The following is a 19,892-nucleotide window of genomic DNA, read 5'->3' as shown; positions in this document are numbered from 1 at the left end:
TTGAAATTACTTTGACTTTTTCAATAAAATAAGAATGAAATTGTGCAATTTTTGCTCTTTTTCTTTACTTTAACATAAAAATAAAACAATCTGAGTAAACAGCATAAAGTCAGTCCAGTACCCTAAGATTGAACACAATGATTTAGATGTCATGTCTTATTAAAACATGAGATGACAATGAGATTTTTTTCATATTCTCTTTAGTAGGGAAAACTTTTCGAAAAAATAAAACTTCTTACTTACAACAATACATTCAACTTTTTTGCAAATGACTCAAGACATGTTGGGTATTAAAGTAAATTGTTTAAAGCTAGGAGAATACTTAGGAAGTGATTACTGAACAGAAATGTCAAGTAATTAAATCTTAAAATTTCAAACTTTTGAAAAATATCGGAGATATAATCAAGCATCTAAGAACTAGTCCTTCAGAAGCTCTGACTACTATATTCCACATTGTACCTATAGATCTGCATATAAAGGTCATATCTGCTAGCATGCTTAACTCATTCGGATGTTGGAGGTCAAGAACATATGGACATGTTAAGATTTTAGACCTACTACATTCAATCTTGAACCAACCATCCGACTATACTATCCCATACACGGACTTTGATAGAGTTTTCAAAGTCAGAGTTCCTTCTAGGAGCGAGTGGTGTAGGGGTAACCTACCAAGTGAAAATACCACCAGAATCTTTACAGATGGTTCTAAATTTAAGTGCGGTGTTGGTTCTGGTGTCTTCTGTGAAGAAGTTGGGATAAGTCTTCTCAACAAATGTAGTGTTTTTCAAGCTGAAATATTTGCGATAATGTCACCCTGTAGGAGGATACTATACGATCTTAATATTTGTAGCAACATAGACACCTTATAACCTGAAGTAGGCCGGATATATCGAGGTTGATAGCAGTAATAACAGGACACCGGGTGCTAGGCAGACATGCAAGTCGGCTCGAGTTCGCCTTCAATGAGTATTGTAGCAGTTGGAAAGATAGGGAAAAAGAGGAAATGGTATTTCATCTTCTCTCTGTATGCCCTGCTCTAGCCGTTAAGAGAAACAGTTTTCTTGGCAGTTACTTCATATCCAACCTTGGTGAGATATCTGGGTCAAACTTATCTCAAACTTGAGATTTTTCACGGCTATATGCTGGATCTAATACTATACAACACTACATCTGACGAATGGAGTGGCCCTGTCAAAACGGAGTCCCTGCGCGCAGGTTGTTCTAGTTGTTGTTGTTGTAGCAGCGACACCTGAAATTACACGTATATATAGTTAAACATTATTCCCTACTCTTCTTCTTCTTCGCTTTGGTTATCCAACTCCGTTAGATCTAAACCCAGTAGACGAGTCGCATCCAACGGCTGAGTCCAAAGGGATTCAGGTTCCAACTGAGTTGGATTTGCCCTGCAGTTAAAAAGGTGTTGAACATTGTGTGGGCCTGTTCCACATGCAGGACAAAGATCTTGAATGGTGTCGTTTATTCTCGTCTAGTACGAGTTTAAACGGGTACACCATCCGGATCTAAGTTGTGCCAATACCACTCTAGTACGAAGTGGTAGGTTTCGTTCCTCGTTTGCAACGGGTGGAGGACGACCTCCCAGTATTATACTATCGCGGTGGGAATTGATGGAGTCTTCCACCGCCTGTTGATGGATAGTATTCAAAGCTGTCCTGTATGAGCTTTCGTCCTCTATATCATCCAGGTGTTCTTGGATGTCACTCTCATACATACGAAGATCTTTCCTGACATGCCTGGGGGGGGGGATTCTAACTCCGTTAGATGGTGGTTTGGGTGGCCCCTCCGATGACATCCCAGTAGGAACTGCTTTGACAGCATGATATTATGTTCCTTAATTGAAAGCATCTTCGTTTCGTCATGCAGATGTTCTTCGCATATCATTTGAATGCAGCCTGTCACCGTTCTTAGGGCTGCGTTTTGACAGCTTTGAAGCTTCTTCCATTGCGTGTCGCTAACTCTAGGTGTCCACACTGGCGCTGCGTAGTTTACCACTGACCGGCCAATCGTTTGATAGGTAGTCAACAAGGTTTCTTTATCCATTCCCCAAGTGCTGCCGGCTAGAGACTTGAGTACCTTGTTTCTACTTCGCATCTTGTTGCAGATTGCAGTGGTGTGCGCTGAGGACATAAGGAGGCTATCGAATGTGACACCAAGTATTTTGGGGTGATTTACCGTCGGAATTTTTTCGCCATCGACTGTCACATCCAGTTCTAGCCCTACTTCCTTAGTCCAGGTGGTGAAGAGAGTTCCTGAGGATTTCGTGGGCGATATTTTTAAATTCCTTAAATGGAAGAAGCTGGAAAGATCACATAGGTAACTGTTTATCAAACTGCAAAGGTCATCAATACTATTGCCCGTGGCCAATATCGAGCAGTCATCGGTGTAAGATATTATTTGGACGCCGTCCGGGGGTGTTGGGAGTTTAGACATGTAGAAATTAAACAGGATCGGCGAAAGAACTCCACCTTGGGGTACTCCCTGTTTAATTCTACGAGATTTAGATCTCTGGTTCCACAAATGACTGTCGTTCACTAGCCATCTCTTGGTGTTGTCGGAGAGACCAGATGTTAAAATGTCTCTGGTTGTTCTAGTTGTTCTGGCTGATATATTTTGATCAAAGCATACCTTTAACTATACACATTCTTAATATTCACATACTAGAGTTTACCGCCAAAAGATTTGTGAAGATTAATTTCCAATAATTTGTACAGAAAAAGATTTGGAATCAATATTAAGAAATATACATCAACAGTTTTGGTTTGACAGAAAGGTATACCTTGCTAAGCACTGTATGGCTGGGCGAATATCAGAACTTATAGGTTCTTCATGCCACTATTACAGTTTTGACAGTTGTGTTGTTTTGATTTAAGCATGAGACACCCTTACATTGGCACTTACGAATTCATTAAAAGATTTGTTCATATCTGGTATATGTCTTTTTAAAATAGAAAATTATATGAATAATTAAGCGAGAAAGAAATTATTTAGCGTGTGTTAGAACAATGATAAAAAATACCGCAAATACTTAAGGAATTAAATATACAATTCCATTTTTATTATTTAAATACAAATAATTGAGGGTAGTCGCAGTTTTAGAGGAGTCGTATAGATGTTAGCAGATATATTACCACTTAAATATTCTATGATTTGACGACGCAGCAATCTTATCCAGTCAAAACGGAACTAGTACTATTCACTAGACAATATAAAATTTAAAGATTAGCAAAATCCAAATCTAAATGCACAAAAAGAGTCCGATAGCTCCAAATACCGATTTGGACTAATATTGGACTGCAAACTAAATTCGAAAATAAGCACTCAAATTGGCATGAGTGGGGATTTAAACCTAAAAATATATACTGGTTATACGAAACTTTCGTAATATCAATTATATTTTATGGATCAACTGTCTGGTGGTTGGCATCAGAAAGCGTTTAACGTATAATAAGAAAGTAAACGATTATGGTAATAGGACCAATCAGAGCTATACCAGCAAGTAGCAGCTATACAAAATCATGGATCTGTTAAATTAGAGATTATACTTGAACGATGTTACACTAGAGCCGTGATTTTCAGACAGATCGATATATACCATTGAAGTATTTACTGATGAATCAATAACTGTTGTTGTTGTAGCAGCGAAATCCTTAGTCGTTGTTCACTTGATTGGGTGAACTTTGCAGACCCCAGATTCATTCTGCATCCATTCTTGTAATATCAAATCATTGCGAACATTTAGTCCCACAGTTACTCCTATGAGGTATCCCGCTGTCTTGACAACACCACCATTGCTATACTTTCATCGGTTAGCATTATATGAATTCTATTAATGAGTTGGACTGCGATATAGGCATACCTTATGCAAAAAGAATACTATTGACTTCACCGAATCGCTAACAGGGCGTCTCCACAGAAGATTGCGAGAGATACATTTGTTAAAATTATATAGATTCCCTAACACTGGAATATAGAAGGTAACAATCTTGATGATGCATTTCCGAAAGGCTGTAATTTCAATTATGTGAATGAGTTTGTTTACGACATTGTACTGCATATCACAGACAAACTTCAACTAATCCAGTTGCAATTCGGGTCTTAATTGAAGATAGTCATGCAGAAGAGTCCTAAGAACACTCTTCAACATGGTTGTACAGCCCATATTATTGTATGCTGCCTTGTTTGGTGGAAATACGAATGGACTTTCACTGGTAGAAAATTGATTGAACTAATGGATCAAGATGTTGCCCTCAAGTCGGGGTAACAGTAAGCCCATTGTAACATAATCAACTGTTTAGGAGAAATCCCAGACAACATTGAATACTACACCACCAAACCAACTCATGAATATCATGAATCCCTACTTCAGTTTCCGAAAGCAAATCTACGGAATTTAACTGCAGAGATGACTGGCCTCTGGCCTTTTGGGCTATATGCTAGAAGACAGAAATCAAGGAGTAATGTCTTCTGCAGGAGGTGTCAGGATGAAGTGGAAGAAGAGAGTAAAACTCACCCCCTCTGCGCTAGCTGCGTATAGATTAAATCTGTTAAGTGCCAATATCCTGCATGATCTAACGGATCTGTGTGATGCTGACATTCGAAATATAGACTCCTATTTTCGTGCCACAAACTGGTTTGGATAGGAATCGAGAGTAATTGTTATCAAGTAGCCAAGTGTGTCTCCAGTGACAACAAATGGACAACCAGTTAACATAACCTAATCATGATTTGTCAAGAATATATATACAAGTGATAAGGAGGATCAAAATGGTAACACAACGGTACCATACATGACTCAAGTCTGTTTTGGGGGGGCAAGTCATTAAGTTAAGGTAATCCAAATTGCAACATATACCGAAGTAAGAATCAATAATGGCCAGGAACAGTGTGTCTCATATTGTAAAGAGTGTTGCCTCCAAAAGTATGCAATGCTTTCATTTATAAATGAATAAACTGTGAATACCCCAAATAGTCAATCTAATAACACTTACATATATTAAATTCTCTATTGTTTTATATTAAAATTAAAGCAGAAAAAAAAAACAAATTACTTACCCAATATGGCACGCAAGTGACCTTCAAGTGTTTGCAGGATGGTTTGCTTGATTTCACTTACATTTTTGCCCAAAAATTGTTCACTGGCCGTACCCAAAAGTTCGTCAGCCTGATGATGAAAATAATAAACATTCATCATCTGCATAAGATATCAGCCGTATTGATTTAGATTTTATTTATTTTTGTTTTTTTTTTTTTCATTTATTATTTTTTGGTTAAATTATTTATTTTTTTGTTATTGTTATTTGAAGTTTGAAGGAGATGATGATGGAGAGTTGAGTTTTTTTATTTTAGGAATTATTTATTATTTTGTGTATGTAGCAAAATGAAGATGATGAGAGAGTCAACACGCAAAATAAGGAATATACGGAACGAACGAAGTTAGTGAATCCATCAAATAGTTAAAAACGTAAATGAAATGAAACGTAACGTAACGGTTTTTTTTTTATATATATAAAAAAATAGAAAAAAAGAAGAATAACAATATTAATACATCATATTTATAGGTTATTTATAAGATTGTTATTAAATATTTATATAAATATATATATAGCACACATTTACATATGTGTATGTACATAAAAAGATAATTTACATAGTTTTTTTTAATGTTTTTTTTTTGTAATATATTACATGAAACATAAATAATTTACATGAAATTTATATAATTTACAGATGTTGTAACAGGCATGGAAATATCAGTTCTATAGTACTTATTTTCAGGGCCCAAATTGCGGCATACGATATCGATCGAAATCTAAATGGAGATTTCGATCGATATCGTATGCCATAATTTGGGTCCAGTATTTTTTGATGACTTCGAAAAATACGAAATTTTCCGTACTTTTTCTAAGTTATAAACTTTAAATAATTAGACAATAGACCAGTCTATAAACTAGTGTATGGTCTATTCTCAGGTCTAGTGTATAGTCTAGTTTATAATCTACTGTATAGTCTAGTCTAGTCTAGTCTACTCTATAGTCTAGTCTATAGTCTAGTCTATAGTCAAGTCTATAGTCTAATCTATAGTCTAGTCTAGTCTAGTCTAGTCTAGTCTAGTGTAGTCTAGTGTAGTCTAGTGTAGTCTAGTCTAGTCTATAGTCTAGTCTATAGTCTAGTCCATAGTCTAGTCTATAGTCTAGTCTAGTCTATAGTCTAGTCTATAGTCTAGTCTATAGTCTAGTCTATAGTCTAGTCTATAGTCTAGTCTATAGTCTAGTCTATAGTCTAGTCTATAGTCTAGTCTATAGTCTATAGTCTAGTCTATAGTCTCTAGTCTAGTCTATAGTCTAGTCTATAGTCTAGTCTATAGTCTAGTCTATAGTCTAGTCTATAGTCTAGTCTATAGTCTAGTCTATAGTCTAGTCTAGTCTAGTCTATAGTCTAGTCTATAGTCTAGTCTATAGTCTAGTCTATAGTCTAGTCTATAGTCTAGTCTATAGTCTAGTCTATAGTCTAGTCTATAGTCTAGTCTATAGTCTAGTCTATAGTCTAGTCTATAGTCTAGTCTATAGTCTAGTCTATAGTCTAGTCTATAGTCTAGTCTATAGTCTAGTCTATAGTCTAGTCTATAATCTAGTCTATAGTCTAGTCTATAGTCTAGTCTATAATCTAGTCTATAGTCTAGTCTATAGTCTAGTCTATAGTCTAGTCTATAGTCTAGTCTATAGTCTAGTCTATAGTCTAGTCTATAGTCTAGTCTATAGTCTAGTCTATAGTCTAGTCTATAGTCTAGTCTATAGTCTAGTCTATAGTCTAGTCTATAGTCTAGTCTATAGTCTAGTCTATAGTCTAGTCTATAGTCTAGTCTATAGTCTAGTCTATAGTCTAGTCTATAGTCTAGTCTATAGTCTAGTCTATAGTCTAGTCTATAGTCTAGTCTATAGTTTAGTCTATAGTCTAGTCTATAGTCTAGTCTATAGTCTAGTCTAGTCTATAGTCTAGTCTATAGTCTAGTCTATAGTCTAGTCTATAGTCTGGTCTATAGTCTAGTCTATAGTCTAGTCTATAGTCTAGTCTATAGTCTAGTCTATAGTCTAGTCTATAGTCTAGTCTATAGTCTAGTCTATAGTCTGGTCTATAGTCTAGTCTAGTCTATAGTCTAGTCTATAGTCTAGCCCATAGTCTAGTCTAGTCTATAGTCTAGTCTATAGTCTAGTCTATAGTCTAGTCTATAGTCTAGTCTATAGTCTAGTCTATAGTCTAGTCTATAGTCTAGTCTATAGTCTAGTCTATAGTCTAGTCTATAGTCTAGTCTATAGTCTAGTCTATAGTCTAGTCTAGTCTAGTCTATAGTCTAGTCTATAGTCTAGTCTATAGTCTAGTCTATAGTCTAGTCTATAGTCTAGTCTATAGTCTAGTCTATAGTCTAGTCTATAGTCTAGTCTATAGTCTAGTCTATAGTCTAGTCTATAGTCTAGTCTATAGTCTAGTCTATAGTCTAGTCTATAGTCTAGTCTATAGTCTAGTCTATAGTCTAGTCTATAGTCTAGTCTATAGTCTAGTCTATAGTCTAGTCTATAGTCTAGTCTATAGTCTAGTCTATAGTCTAGTCTATAGTCTAGTCTATAGTCTAGTCTATAGTCTAGTCTATAGTCTAGTCTATAGTCTAGTCTATAGTCTAGTCTATAGTCTAGTCTATAGTCTAGTCTATAGTCTAGTCTATAGTCTAGTCTATTAGTCTAGTCTATAAGTCTAGTCTATAGTCTAGTCTATAGTAGTCTATAGTCTAGTCTATAGTCTAGTCTATAGTCTAGTCTATAGTCTAGTCTATAGTCTAGTCTATAGTCTAGTCTATAGTCTAGTCTATAGTCTAGTCTATAGTCTAGTCTATAGTCTAGTCTATAGTCTAGTCTATAGTCTAGTATATAGTCTAGTCTATAGTCTAGTCTATAGTCTAGTCTATGGTCTAGTCTATAGTCTAGTCTATAGTCTAGTATATAGTCTAGTCTACAGTCTAGTCTATAGTCTAGTCTATAGTCTAGTCTATAGTCTAGTCTATAGTCTAGTCTATAGTCTAGTCTATAGTCTAGTCTATAGTCTAGTCTATAGTCTAGCTATAGTCTAGTCTATAGTCTAGTCTGAAATTTAATTTAGTATTTTAGTTTAGTACTTTCAAACCTTAAAAGTATTATTTCAAATTTAAAATTTTCCATGCCTGTGTTTTAAATGTGATTAAGTTATTAGTGTGGATACATACATATGTTTGATAAGGATAATCACAATAAGTATGCTATATATATTATTTTAAACAAGAAAATACAACTCTGTTCACCGTGTAGGAGATAAGTGCAATCATTGTTTACATTTTTTGGAAATTTAAAAGTTAAACACTTTTAATTAATATAATACTAGACTGTGATTACCCTTAATATTTTAGTGTTATTTATATACAATTGTTATTGTTATTACATTTACATATTAAATTTTTTAAATCCTTAAAGCTAAGTAAGTGTTAATTGGAATAAATTATAAAAATACACATTTATAAAAAAAAAGTGTTTTGGGCGTACCTTTTTTCAATCAAAATAAAATATAGTTTTTTTTTTTTTTAAACAAATTAAACAAAACTATTGCAAATATTACTCCAATTTTTATAGATTTTGTTAACCAAAAAATAATAAAGAAAAAAACAAAAACATTAAATCAAAACTGAAAATGATTAAGTATTATTTTTTTAAAAGAAAAATCATACCTCTTCAGTTTTTGCATACGAGTTTGACTAAAGAAAATAAGAAAAAGTAAAAAAAGAAAAAAACAAATCAATAATTAATTTTCAACTAAACATATAAATATAACATTTAAAAATTGGTGACATAGGACTAAACTACTTATTTAAAAACAGAAAATTAGGACAAGTGACAAGAATGTGATCCTCAAATTATGTTTTAGATAAGATGTTTCATGTTAGGTATAAAAAATTTTGCTTCAAATCCAAAAACTTTTTTAAAAACTAATAGTAATTCGAGAGTCAGCTTAGCAGAATTTTCCTTCACTTTCATCCAAATATTTTTTACGGGTTTTCTCAAAATGTTTAAGATTTAGATTCCTGGGCCTTTAGCAAATTAAATTGTAAAAATTACAAACGACAAACTTCTCAAGCCATCAATTCATGTGACGTTGCCATCTACCAGGTCTAAAAACTAAAATCCGAAAAAGTTAAAAATGTCTGAAATGACGAAGATATAAAGTTTTATACTTCAGAAAGTCGTTCTGAGTTTAGGGTTAGATGAATGTAGGGTTCTTAATGCTGAACTATCAGCCATAAAACGGCTGCAAACTGGATCAGGTTCTATTGAATATATAACGCTGATATTCTAATATACACCGATAGCCAGGCTGCCCTGAAGGCCATAAGTGGTATTTATACAATATCAAGCTTGGTCCTTAAATGCCGGGCGTTCCTTAACGAGATGGCGAAACATTCGGACGAAACTCCTCACTAGAAAGATAACATACAAACAACTTCATCGGCATTCCGTTATCAAGTTGAAAACGCTCGATTCGTGATAAAAACCAGCTTTGAGACTTCCCAAATTTAAAATATTGTATAACAATATATATGTCAAGTTCGGAACGTCGTAAAGACAATAGATCCTGGAAAAAAAACACGTCTTTTATATTTTGTGTGTGAAAACTTTGTTTTCTAATTAATTTCAGAAAAATAGTTTCACATTTATAACCAATATTTAAAAAAAGTAGACCAAGTCATGAAAAATATCAACATGTCGAAGGTGTTCTACTTTGTGGGATCCATTTTCTAAACTCAAACTCGAAACTACGCCCGATCGAACCAGCCAGATGTACATATTTCCAAAAAATCTTGATTATGTCCCATTGTGAGCTGGTGGATATGACGTTTAGATGATTATGGATACTGAATGGTGAAATGTGGGTATGTTTTGTAGGTTTTAATTGGATGATCTTGGTCATAGCACGTTCGGTTCGGTTTACTCCGTTCATACTTAACTTATCATAGTGTTTTATCTTCAGGCTACTATATGTCCGTAGGTACTATTACCGCAATTTTGATTTAATTTAAACAGATTTTTCAAAAAGGCGAGCTTTACATAAAGCAACTTTAAAAAACTTCTTTTCTACTCTTTCTATAGAAATTTTATTGAAAAGTGAAGCTTTACATAAAGCAACTTTTCTATAGGAAAACCAAGTGGGGGTTACTATGTATTTCGATTCCAAAGAACCTCCGAATTACATAGTAATTTCAAGCTTTACAGAAAGAAAAGCTTAACATAAAGCCAAAATTTTATATGGAAAATTTAAGCTTTATGTGAAGTAAAATTTTCCATAGGAAAAGCAAAATTCTTTTAAAGCATTCAAATTGCTACCTTTGTAAATCAATGCCACAGTAAGAATGCATTTATTTAAAGCACTGCTAGTACGTTTATAAACACAAAAACTAAAGCATATTTTGAGGATCACAAAAAATATAAATAAAGAATTTATAAATTTGTACATACGACAATATTTTTAAGGTGTCAATAAATAGTAAAATTAAAACAAAACTACAGTAAAAACTATTCCAAATGGACATACATATATACATATATTTATAAATTCAGCTGAAAGTACTTTTCTTCAAGTTTTTTGGTCGTGAATTTTGGTACATATAAAAAATGTTCTGTTGAAGGCAGTTTTACCAATGTCCGATTGGAAAGTTTAGACTGTTAGTTTTATTAAGAAATTGTGTTTTTACTACAACGAAAAAAGTTCAACAATACATTTTTTTAAAACAAGAAATAATTTAGGTTTTCAACTAAACTTACATTTCTTTCAATAAATTCTCTAGATTTTAAAAACTATAACAAATAAATAATTATTAAAAATATATAAAAAAGGAACAAAATTTATACTGAAATAAATATTTTAATTCAAATTATTTTATATAAATTAAATTCGAAAAAAAGCCAAATGACATGCAAGTTTTACATACAAGTTTTTAACTTATTTACTTTGGAGGGAGGGGGAGAGAAGATCTACTAAAATACTTCACAATTTTTTTTTTCATATAATTATAAAACAATTAATAAATATTTGTATAAGAATAAATATAAATAATATAATTATTAAAAGCTTTATAAATTGTTATAATAATTTATAGCATAACTTATTTCTAGCTGATCGGTTAAACTAACCTTCATGATTTTACATTGTGCCACTCCTGTAACTGTCAAAGGTACACCTTGGGCTGTTTCCACATTTTCACACATGGGATTAAGGGTCATAACATTTAGGGAGAGACGTTGGACATCGGTTACTAGCCACCAGGCCCACGCCCAGCCGCCAACTATAGTACGTTTTTTAGTTGAACCACAGCAGCCACCTAAGAAATTAGAGAAAATTGGAAAATTAGTTTTAAGAAAATACAATTTTTATAAAAAATTTCATTAAAAACTATAACCTAGTCTAATAAAGTCTAGTCTATAGTCTAGTCTATAGTCTAGTCTATAGTCTAGTCTATAGTCTAGTCTATAGTCTAGTCTATAGTCTAGTCTATAGTCTAGTCTATAGTCTAGTCTATAGTCTAGTCTATAGTCTAGTCTATAGTCTAGTCTATAGTCTAGTCTAGTCTATAGTCTAGTCTATAGTCTAGTCTAGTCTATAGTATAGTCTATAGTCTAGTCTATAGTCTAGTCTATAGTGTAGTCTATAGTCTAGTCTATAGTCTAGTCTAGTCTGTAGTCTAGTCTAGTCTAGTCTAGTCTGTATAGTCTAGTCTATAGTCTATGTAGTCTAGTCTATAGTCTAGTCTGTAGTCTAGTCTAGTCTATAGTCAGTCTATAGTCTAGTCTGTAGTCTAGTCCTAGTCTGTAGTCTTAGTCTATAGTCTAGTCTATAGTCTAGTCTATAGTCTAGTCTATAGTCTAGTCTATAGTCTAGTCTATAGTCTAGTCTATAGTCTATAGTCTCGGTCTATAGTCTGGTCTATAGTCTAGTCTATAGTCTAGTCTATAGTCTAGTCTATAGTCTAGTCTATAGTCTAGTCTATAGTCTAGTCTATAGTCTAGTCTATAGTCTAGTCTATAGTCTAGTCTATAGTCTAGTCTATAGTCTAGTCTATAGTCTAGTCTATAGTCTAGTCTATAGTCTAGTCTATAGTCTAGTCTATAGTCTAGTCTATAGTCTAGTCTATAGTCTAGTCTATAGTCTAGTCTATAGTCTAGTCTATAGTCTAGTCTATAGTCTAGTCTATAGTCTAGTTTATAGTCTAGTCTATAGTCTAGTCTATAGTCTAGTCTATAGTCTAGTCCATTGTCTAGTCTATAGTCTAGTCTATAGTCTAGTCTATAGTCTACTCTATAGTCTAGTCTATAGTCTAGTCTATAGTCTAGTCTATAGTCTACTCTATAGTCTAGTCTATAGTCTAGTCTATAGTCTAGTCTATAGTCTAGTCTATAGTCTAGTCTATAGTCTAGTCTATAGTCTAGTCTATAGTCTAGTCTATAGTCTAGTCTATAGTCTAGTCTATAGTCTAGTCTATAGTCTAGTCTATAGTCTAGTCTATCTAGTCTAGTCTAGTCTAGTCTAGTCTATAGTCCAGTCTATAGTCTAGTCTATAGTCTAGTCTATAGTCTAGTCTATAGTCTAGTCTATAGTCTAGTCTATAGTCTAGTCTATAGTCTAGTCTATAGTCTAGTCTATAGTCTAGTCTATAGTCTAGTCTATAGTCTAGTCTATAGTCTAGTCTATAGTCTAGTCTATAGTCTAGTCTATAGTCCTAGTCTATAGTCTAGTCTATAGTCTAGTCTATAGTCTAGTCTATAGTCTAGTCTATAGTCTAGTCTATAGTCTAGTCTAGTCTATAGTCTAGTCTATAGTCCTAGTCTATAGTCTAGTCTATAGTCTAGTCTATAGTCTGGTCTATAGTCTAGTCTATAGTCTAGTCTATAGTCTAGTCTATAGTCTAGTCTATAGTCTAGTCTATAGTCTAGTCTATAGTCTAGTCTATAGTCTAGTCTATAGTCTAGTCTGAAGTCCAGTCTATAGTCTAGTCTATAGTCTGTTTCTATAGCCTAGTCTATAGTATAGTCTATAGTCTAGTCTATAGTATAGTCTATAGTCTAGTCTATAGTCCAGTGTATAGTCTAGTCTGTAGTCTAGTCTATAGTCGAGTCTATAGTCTTATCTATAGTCTAGTCTATAGTCTTGTCTATAGTCTGGTCTATAGTCTAGACTATAGACTAATCTATTGTCTTGTCTATAGTCGAGTCTAAAGTCTAGTCTATAGTTTAGTCTATAGTCTAGTCTATAGTCTAGTCTATAGTCTAGTTTATAGTCTAGTCTAGTCTACGGTCCAGTCTATAATCTAGTCTATAGTCCTGTCTATAATCTAGTCTATAGTCTAGTCTATGGTTTTTTGGATAAATAGAAAATTTGTTTTTAAATGTTCCCTGAGATCGGAAAACGTTCTTCCCCGTTATTCCCAAAATAGAAACCCTATTTGTAGAGCAAACATTTGATACACAAATGTCACATTTAACAGTTAAATGTCACTGGTACAGTTTTTTCTTTCTAAACAACAATTTAAATTCAACTGTCACTGCCTGACAGTAAGTCATCATAATGTTGTTAAATGGTTGTTTTTTCAACTTTAAAGAGAAAGTTTTAAAGTGATGAAAAGAGTACATTTACTTTTGACAGTTGTTGTTTGTCAAATTTTTTCATGGTTGTTAAATATTGAGTTTTATTTAAGAGAATTTATTTAGTTTATTGTAACAAAAATATTTTTTGATATTGTTTTAACCTTTTTGCCAATTCCCTTATTTGCTTTGGTCTACGTGAGCATTAGCACGCTTCAAAAAGTTTTTCCTTAAATGAGCTGCAACAATAGAAAAATATTGCTATTTTATCGTGTTACAAAGTCTAAGTTTAAAGGAAATTACACTCTCGCAGTAAATGTCATCATGACTTGACACTTGTTCGGGTTGAACAGTTTTGTCTGTCATGTAATTTCCCTTTTCTTTGGAATTCACTCTTTGAATCTATTGAACACAATCATAATTATTTGGTTTCTATTACTTAGGTGGCCAAAAATGACGAGAACCTATTGTTTAAATTTTGAAAGTGTCATGAGCGTGCGTGAGCAGTTGTGTGTTTGACAAACACTTATGAAATTGAAAGTTTTTATTGTTTATTTTATTAATTTTATGGGGGAAGTTGTTGTTTTAGATGACTAGAAGTTTTTCGTATTTTTTATTGGCATAATTTTTGTTTTATTTCAAATAAAATATTTGGTATTATAATAGAGATATCAGAATTTTTACCGATAGGCAAGCTGCCATTCCCTTATTGGTGTGTTTTCCACATCTAAACTTACCCATTAATGCCGAATGTCTCTCAATGATATGGCGACACATTCAAACATTATTCTTATATGGGTCAAAGGAGACGGTACTATACATATATGGCAATAATATGTGCGGACTCTTTGGCAAGAGTTGGTTCCACGCTTAGTGAATTGGAAATTAGATCAGTTCTGTGAAGTACCATTACCTGTAATTAAAAAGTTGATCGCAGATTACTGTCATTCTATGACTCAGGAACGTTGATCGAGTGAATACACATGCTCGATAGCTAGAGCGCTGTGGCCTTATATGGAGCCACATTGGTCTTCAAATACTAAAATTAGTTAATCTGGCCATGCTAGACGCTTTGATCCTACCTATAATGACTTCTGTTAAAGTTGTCAGAATGAAGATGAAACGGTAGTTCAACTTCTCTGTAACTGCACAGCCTTGGATATGCCTCGAAATCGAACTCTAGGTGCGATTAAAACGGCTTGTCGCATTCCTTAATTCGTTTAGACTAGTGAGAACTTCAAGTCTAGACGTAATAATCACACTACGTTTCTAGTTTCTCATTATCTCCTTTCCTTCCTTCTGTTTCTTCTATCTCTCCTTCTACTAACTCTATTTTTTTCTTCTCTTACAGGTATTCTTACAAAGCGATCAACTTGGATCGAAGTCATGGGTAAAAGTGAAAATATAGCCTGGACCATAATCTAAACTGCAGTCGAAGCTGTAGACTGAACTGTAGTCTATACTAATGATTGGATTTTAGTCTAAACCATAATCTGGTCTATAGTCAAACTATTGGGAAAAGTATGGTCTAAACTCTGGTCTGGACTGTAGTCGGGTCTATTGCCTAATCTATAGTCCAAACTGTTGTTTATCGAACTATAGCATAACTACTAACTAACTAACTAACTAACTAACTAACTAACTAACTACTACTAACTAACTAACTAACTAACTAACTAACTAACTAACTAACTAACTAACTAACTAACTAACTAACTAACTAACTAACTAACTAACTAACTAACTAACTAACTAACTAACTAACTAACTAACTAACTAACTAACTAACTAACTAACTAACTACTAACTAACTAACTAACTAACTAACTAACTAACTAACTAACTAACTAACTAACTAACTAACTAACTAACTAACTAACTAACTAACTAACTAACTAACTAACTAACTAACTAACTAACTAACTAACTAACTAACTAACTAACTAACTAACTAACTAACTAACTAACTAACTAACTAACTAACTAACTAACTAACTAACTAACTAACTAACTAACTAACTAACTAACTAACTAACTAACTAACTAACTAACTAACTAACTAACTAACTAACTAACTAACTAACTAACTAACTAACTAACTAACTAACTAACTAACTAACTAACTAACTAACTAACTAACTAACTAACTAACTAACTAACTAACTAACTAACTAACTAACTACTAACTAACTAACTAACTAACTAACTACTAACTAACTAACTAACTAACTAACTAACTAACTACTACTAACTAACTAACTAACTAACTAACTAACTATAGTCTAGTCTATAGTCTAGTCTATAGTCTAGTCTATAGTCCAGTCTATAGTCTAGTCTATAGTCTAGTCTATAGTCTAGTCTATAGTCTAGTCTATAGTCTAGTCTATAGTCTAGTCTATAGTCTAGTCTATAGTCTAGTCTATAGTCTAGTCTATAGTCCTAGTCTATAGTCTAGTCTATAGTCTAGTCTATAGTCTAGTCTATAGTCTAGTCTATAGTCTAGTCTATAGTCTAGTCTATAGTCTAGTCTATAGTCTAGTCTATAGTCTAGTCTATAGTCTAGTCTATAGTCTAGTCTATAGTCTAGTCTAGTCTATAGTCTAGTCTATAGTCTAGTCTATAGTCTAGTCTATAGTCTAGTCTATAGTCTGGTCTAGTCTAGTCTAGTCTATAGTCTAGTCTATAGTCTAGTCTATAGTCTAGTCTATAGTCTAGTCTATAGTCTAGTCTATAGTCTAGTCTATAGTCTAGTCTGAAGTCCAGTCTATAGTCTAGTCTATAGTCTGTTCTATAGCCTAGTCTATAGTATAGTCTATAGTCTAGTCTATAGTATAGTCTATAGTCTAGTCTATAGTCCAGTGTATAGTCTAGTCTGTAGTCTAGTCTATAGTCGAGTCTATAGTCTTATCTATAGTCTAGTCTATAGTCTTGTCTATAGTCTGGTCTATAGTCTAGACTATAGACTAATCTATTGTCTTGTCTATAGTCGAGTCTAAAGTCTAGTCTATAGTTTAGTCTATAGTCTAGTCTATAGTCTAGTCTATAGTCTAGTTTATAGTCTAGTCTAGTCTACGGTCCAGTCTATAATCTAGTCTATAGTCCTGTCTATAATCTAGTCTATAGTCTAGTCTATGGTTTTTTGGATAAATAGAAAATTTGTTTTTAAATGTTCCCTGAGATCGGAAAACGTTCTTCCCCGTTATTCCCAAAATAGAAACCCTATTTGTAGAGCAAACATTTGATACACAAATGTCACATTTAACAGTTAAATGTCACTGGTACAGTTTTTTCTTTCTAAACAACAATTTAAATTCAACTGTCACTGCCTGACAGTAAGTCATCATAATGTTGTTAAATGGTTGTTTTTTCAACTTTAAAGAGAAAGTTTTAAAGTGATGAAAAGAGTACATTTACTTTTGACAGTTGTTGTTTGTCAAATTTTTTCATGGTTGTTAAATATTGAGTTTTATTTAAGAGAATTTATTTAGTTTATTGTAACAAAAATATTTTTTGATATTGTTTTAACCTTTTTGCCAATTCCCTTATTTGCTTTGGTCTACGTGAGCATTAGCACGCTTCAAAAAGTTTTTCCTTAAATGAGCTGCAACAATAGAAAAATATTGCTATTTTATCGTGTTACAAAGTCTAAGTTTAAAGGAAATTACACTCTCGCAGTAAATGTCATCATGACTTGACACTTGTTCGGGTTGAACAGTTTTGTCTGTCATGTAATTTCCCTTTTCTTTGGAATTCACTCTTTGAATCTATTGAACACAATCATAATTATTTGGTTTCTATTACTTAGGTGGCCAAAAATGACGAGAACCTATTGTTTAAATTTTGAAAGTGTCATGAGCGTGCGTGAGCAGTTGTGTGTTTGACAAACACTTATGAAATTGAAAGTTTTTATTGTTTATTTTATTAATTTTATGGGGGAAGTTGTTGTTTTAGATGACTAGAAGTTTTTCGTATTTTTTATTGGCATAATTTTTGTTTTATTTCAAATAAAATATTTGGTATTATAATAGAGATATCAGAATTTTTACCGATAGGCAAGCTGCCATTCCCTTATTGGTGTGTTTTCCACATCTAAACTTACCCATTAATGCCGAATGTCTCTCAATGATATGGCGACACATTCAAACATTATTCTTATATGGGTCAAAGGAGACGGTACTATACATATATGGCAATAATATGTGCGGACTCTTTGGCAAGAGTTGGTTCCACGCTTAGTGAATTGGAAATTAGATCAGTTCTGTGAAGTACCATTACCTGTAATTAAAAAGTTGATCGCAGATTACTGTCATTCTATGACTCAGGAACGTTGATCGAGTGAATACACATGCTCGATAGCTAGAGCGCTGTGGCCTTATATGGAGCCACATTGGTCTTCAAATACTAAAATTAGTTAATCTGGCCATGCTAGACGCTTTGATCCTACCTATAATGACTTCTGTTAAAGTTGTCAGAATGAAGATGAAACGGTAGTTCAACTTCTCTGTAACTGCACAGCCTTGGATATGCCTCGAAATCGAACTCTAGGTGCGATTAAAACGGCTTGTCGCATTCCTTAATTCGTTTAGACTAGTGAGAACTTCAAGTCTAGACGTAATAATCACACTACGTTTCTAGTTTCTCATTATCTCCTTTCCTTCCTTCTGTTTCTTCTATCTCTCCTTCTACTAACTCTATTTTTTTCTTCTCTTACAGGTATTCTTACAAAGCGATCAACTTGGATCGAAGTCATGGGTAAAAGTGAAAATATAGCCTGGACCATAATCTAAACTGCAGTCGAAGCTGTAGACTGAACTGTAGTCTATACTAATGATTGGATTTTAGTCTAAACCATAATCTGGTCTATAGTCAAACTATTGGGAAAAGTATGGTCTAAACTCTGGTCTGGACTGTAGTCGGGTCTATTGCCTAATCTATAGTCCAAACTGTTGTTTATCGAACTATAGCATAACTAACTAACTAACTAACTAACTAACTAACTAACTAACTAACTAACTACTACTACTAACTAACTAACTAACTAACTAACTAACTACTAACTAACTAACTAACTAACTAACTAACTAACTAACTAACTAACTAACTAACTAACTAACTAACTAACTAACTACTAACTAACTAACTAACTAACTACTACTAACTAACTAACTAACTAACTAACTAACTAACTAACTAACTAACTAACTAACTAACTAACTAACTAACTAACTAACTAACTAACTAACTAACTAACTAACTAACTAACTAACTAACTAACTAACTAACTACTAACTAACTAACTAACTAACTAACTACTAACTAACTAACTAACTAACTAACTAACTAACTAACTAACTAACTAACTAACTAACTAACTACTAACTAACTAACTAACTAACTAACTAACTAACTAACTAACTAACTAACTAACTAACTAACTAACTAACTAACTAACTAACTAACTAACTAACTAACTAACTAACTAACTAACTAACTAACTAACTAACTAACTAACTAACTAACTAACTAACTAACTAACTAACTAACTAACTAACTAACTAACTAACTAACTAACTAACTAACTAACTACTAACTAACTAACTAACTAACTAACTAACTAACTAACTAACTAACTAACTAACTAACTAACTAACTAACTAACTAACTAACTAACTAACTAACTAACTAACTAACTAACTAACTAACTAACTAACTAACTAACTAAACTAACTAACTAACTAACTAACTAACTAACTAACTAACTAACTAACTAACTAACTACTACTAACTAACTAACTACTACTAACTAACTAACTAACTAACTAACTAACTAACTACTAACTAACTAACTAACTAACTAACTAACTAACTAACTAACTAACTACTAACTAACTAACTAACTAACTAACTAACTAACTAACTAACTAACTAACTAACTAACTAACTAACTAACTAACTAACTAACTAACTAACTAACTAACTACTAACTAACTAACTAACTAACTAACTAACTAAACTAACTAACTAACTACTAACTACTAACTACTAACTAACTAACTAACTACTAACTACTAACTAACTAACTAACTAACTAACTAACTAACTAACTAACTAACTAACTAACTACCTAACTAACTAACTAACTAACTACTAACTACCTAACTAACTAACTAACTAACTAACTAACTAACTAACTAACTAACTAACTAACTAACTAACTAACTAACT

General features: G+C 32.8%; 1 protein-coding gene across 1 annotated transcript; it reads right to left on the bottom strand.

The window, feature by feature from the left end:
- Positions 1-1,285: 1,285 nt before the first annotated feature.
- LOC119605707 lies at positions 1,286-14,423 on the bottom strand. The gene is made up of 7 exons (XM_037958980.1): positions 14,405-14,423; positions 11,223-11,410; positions 8,765-8,791; positions 5,071-5,179; positions 5,007-5,020; positions 1,772-2,643; positions 1,286-1,403 (listed from the first exon to the last, which is right to left on the bottom strand). Exons 1-7 carry the CDS (start codon positions 14,406-14,408, stop codon positions 1,286-1,288), a joined length of 1,332 nt encoding a protein of 443 aa, XP_037814908.1. The 5' UTR covers positions 14,409-14,423.
- Positions 14,424-19,892: the final 5,469 nt, after the last annotated feature.

The sequence above is a fragment of the Lucilia sericata genome, unplaced genomic scaffold (genome assembly GCF_015586225.1).
Source record: "Lucilia sericata isolate MDLA Ls3-8-SP2 unplaced genomic scaffold, ASM1558622v1 Contig000511F_arrow, whole genome shotgun sequence".
In the NCBI taxonomy this organism is placed as follows: Eukaryota; Metazoa; Arthropoda; class Insecta; order Diptera; family Calliphoridae; genus Lucilia; species Lucilia sericata.
Note: the sequence above shows the minus strand (reverse complement) of the source record. Positions and strands in the feature narration are given on the sequence as shown.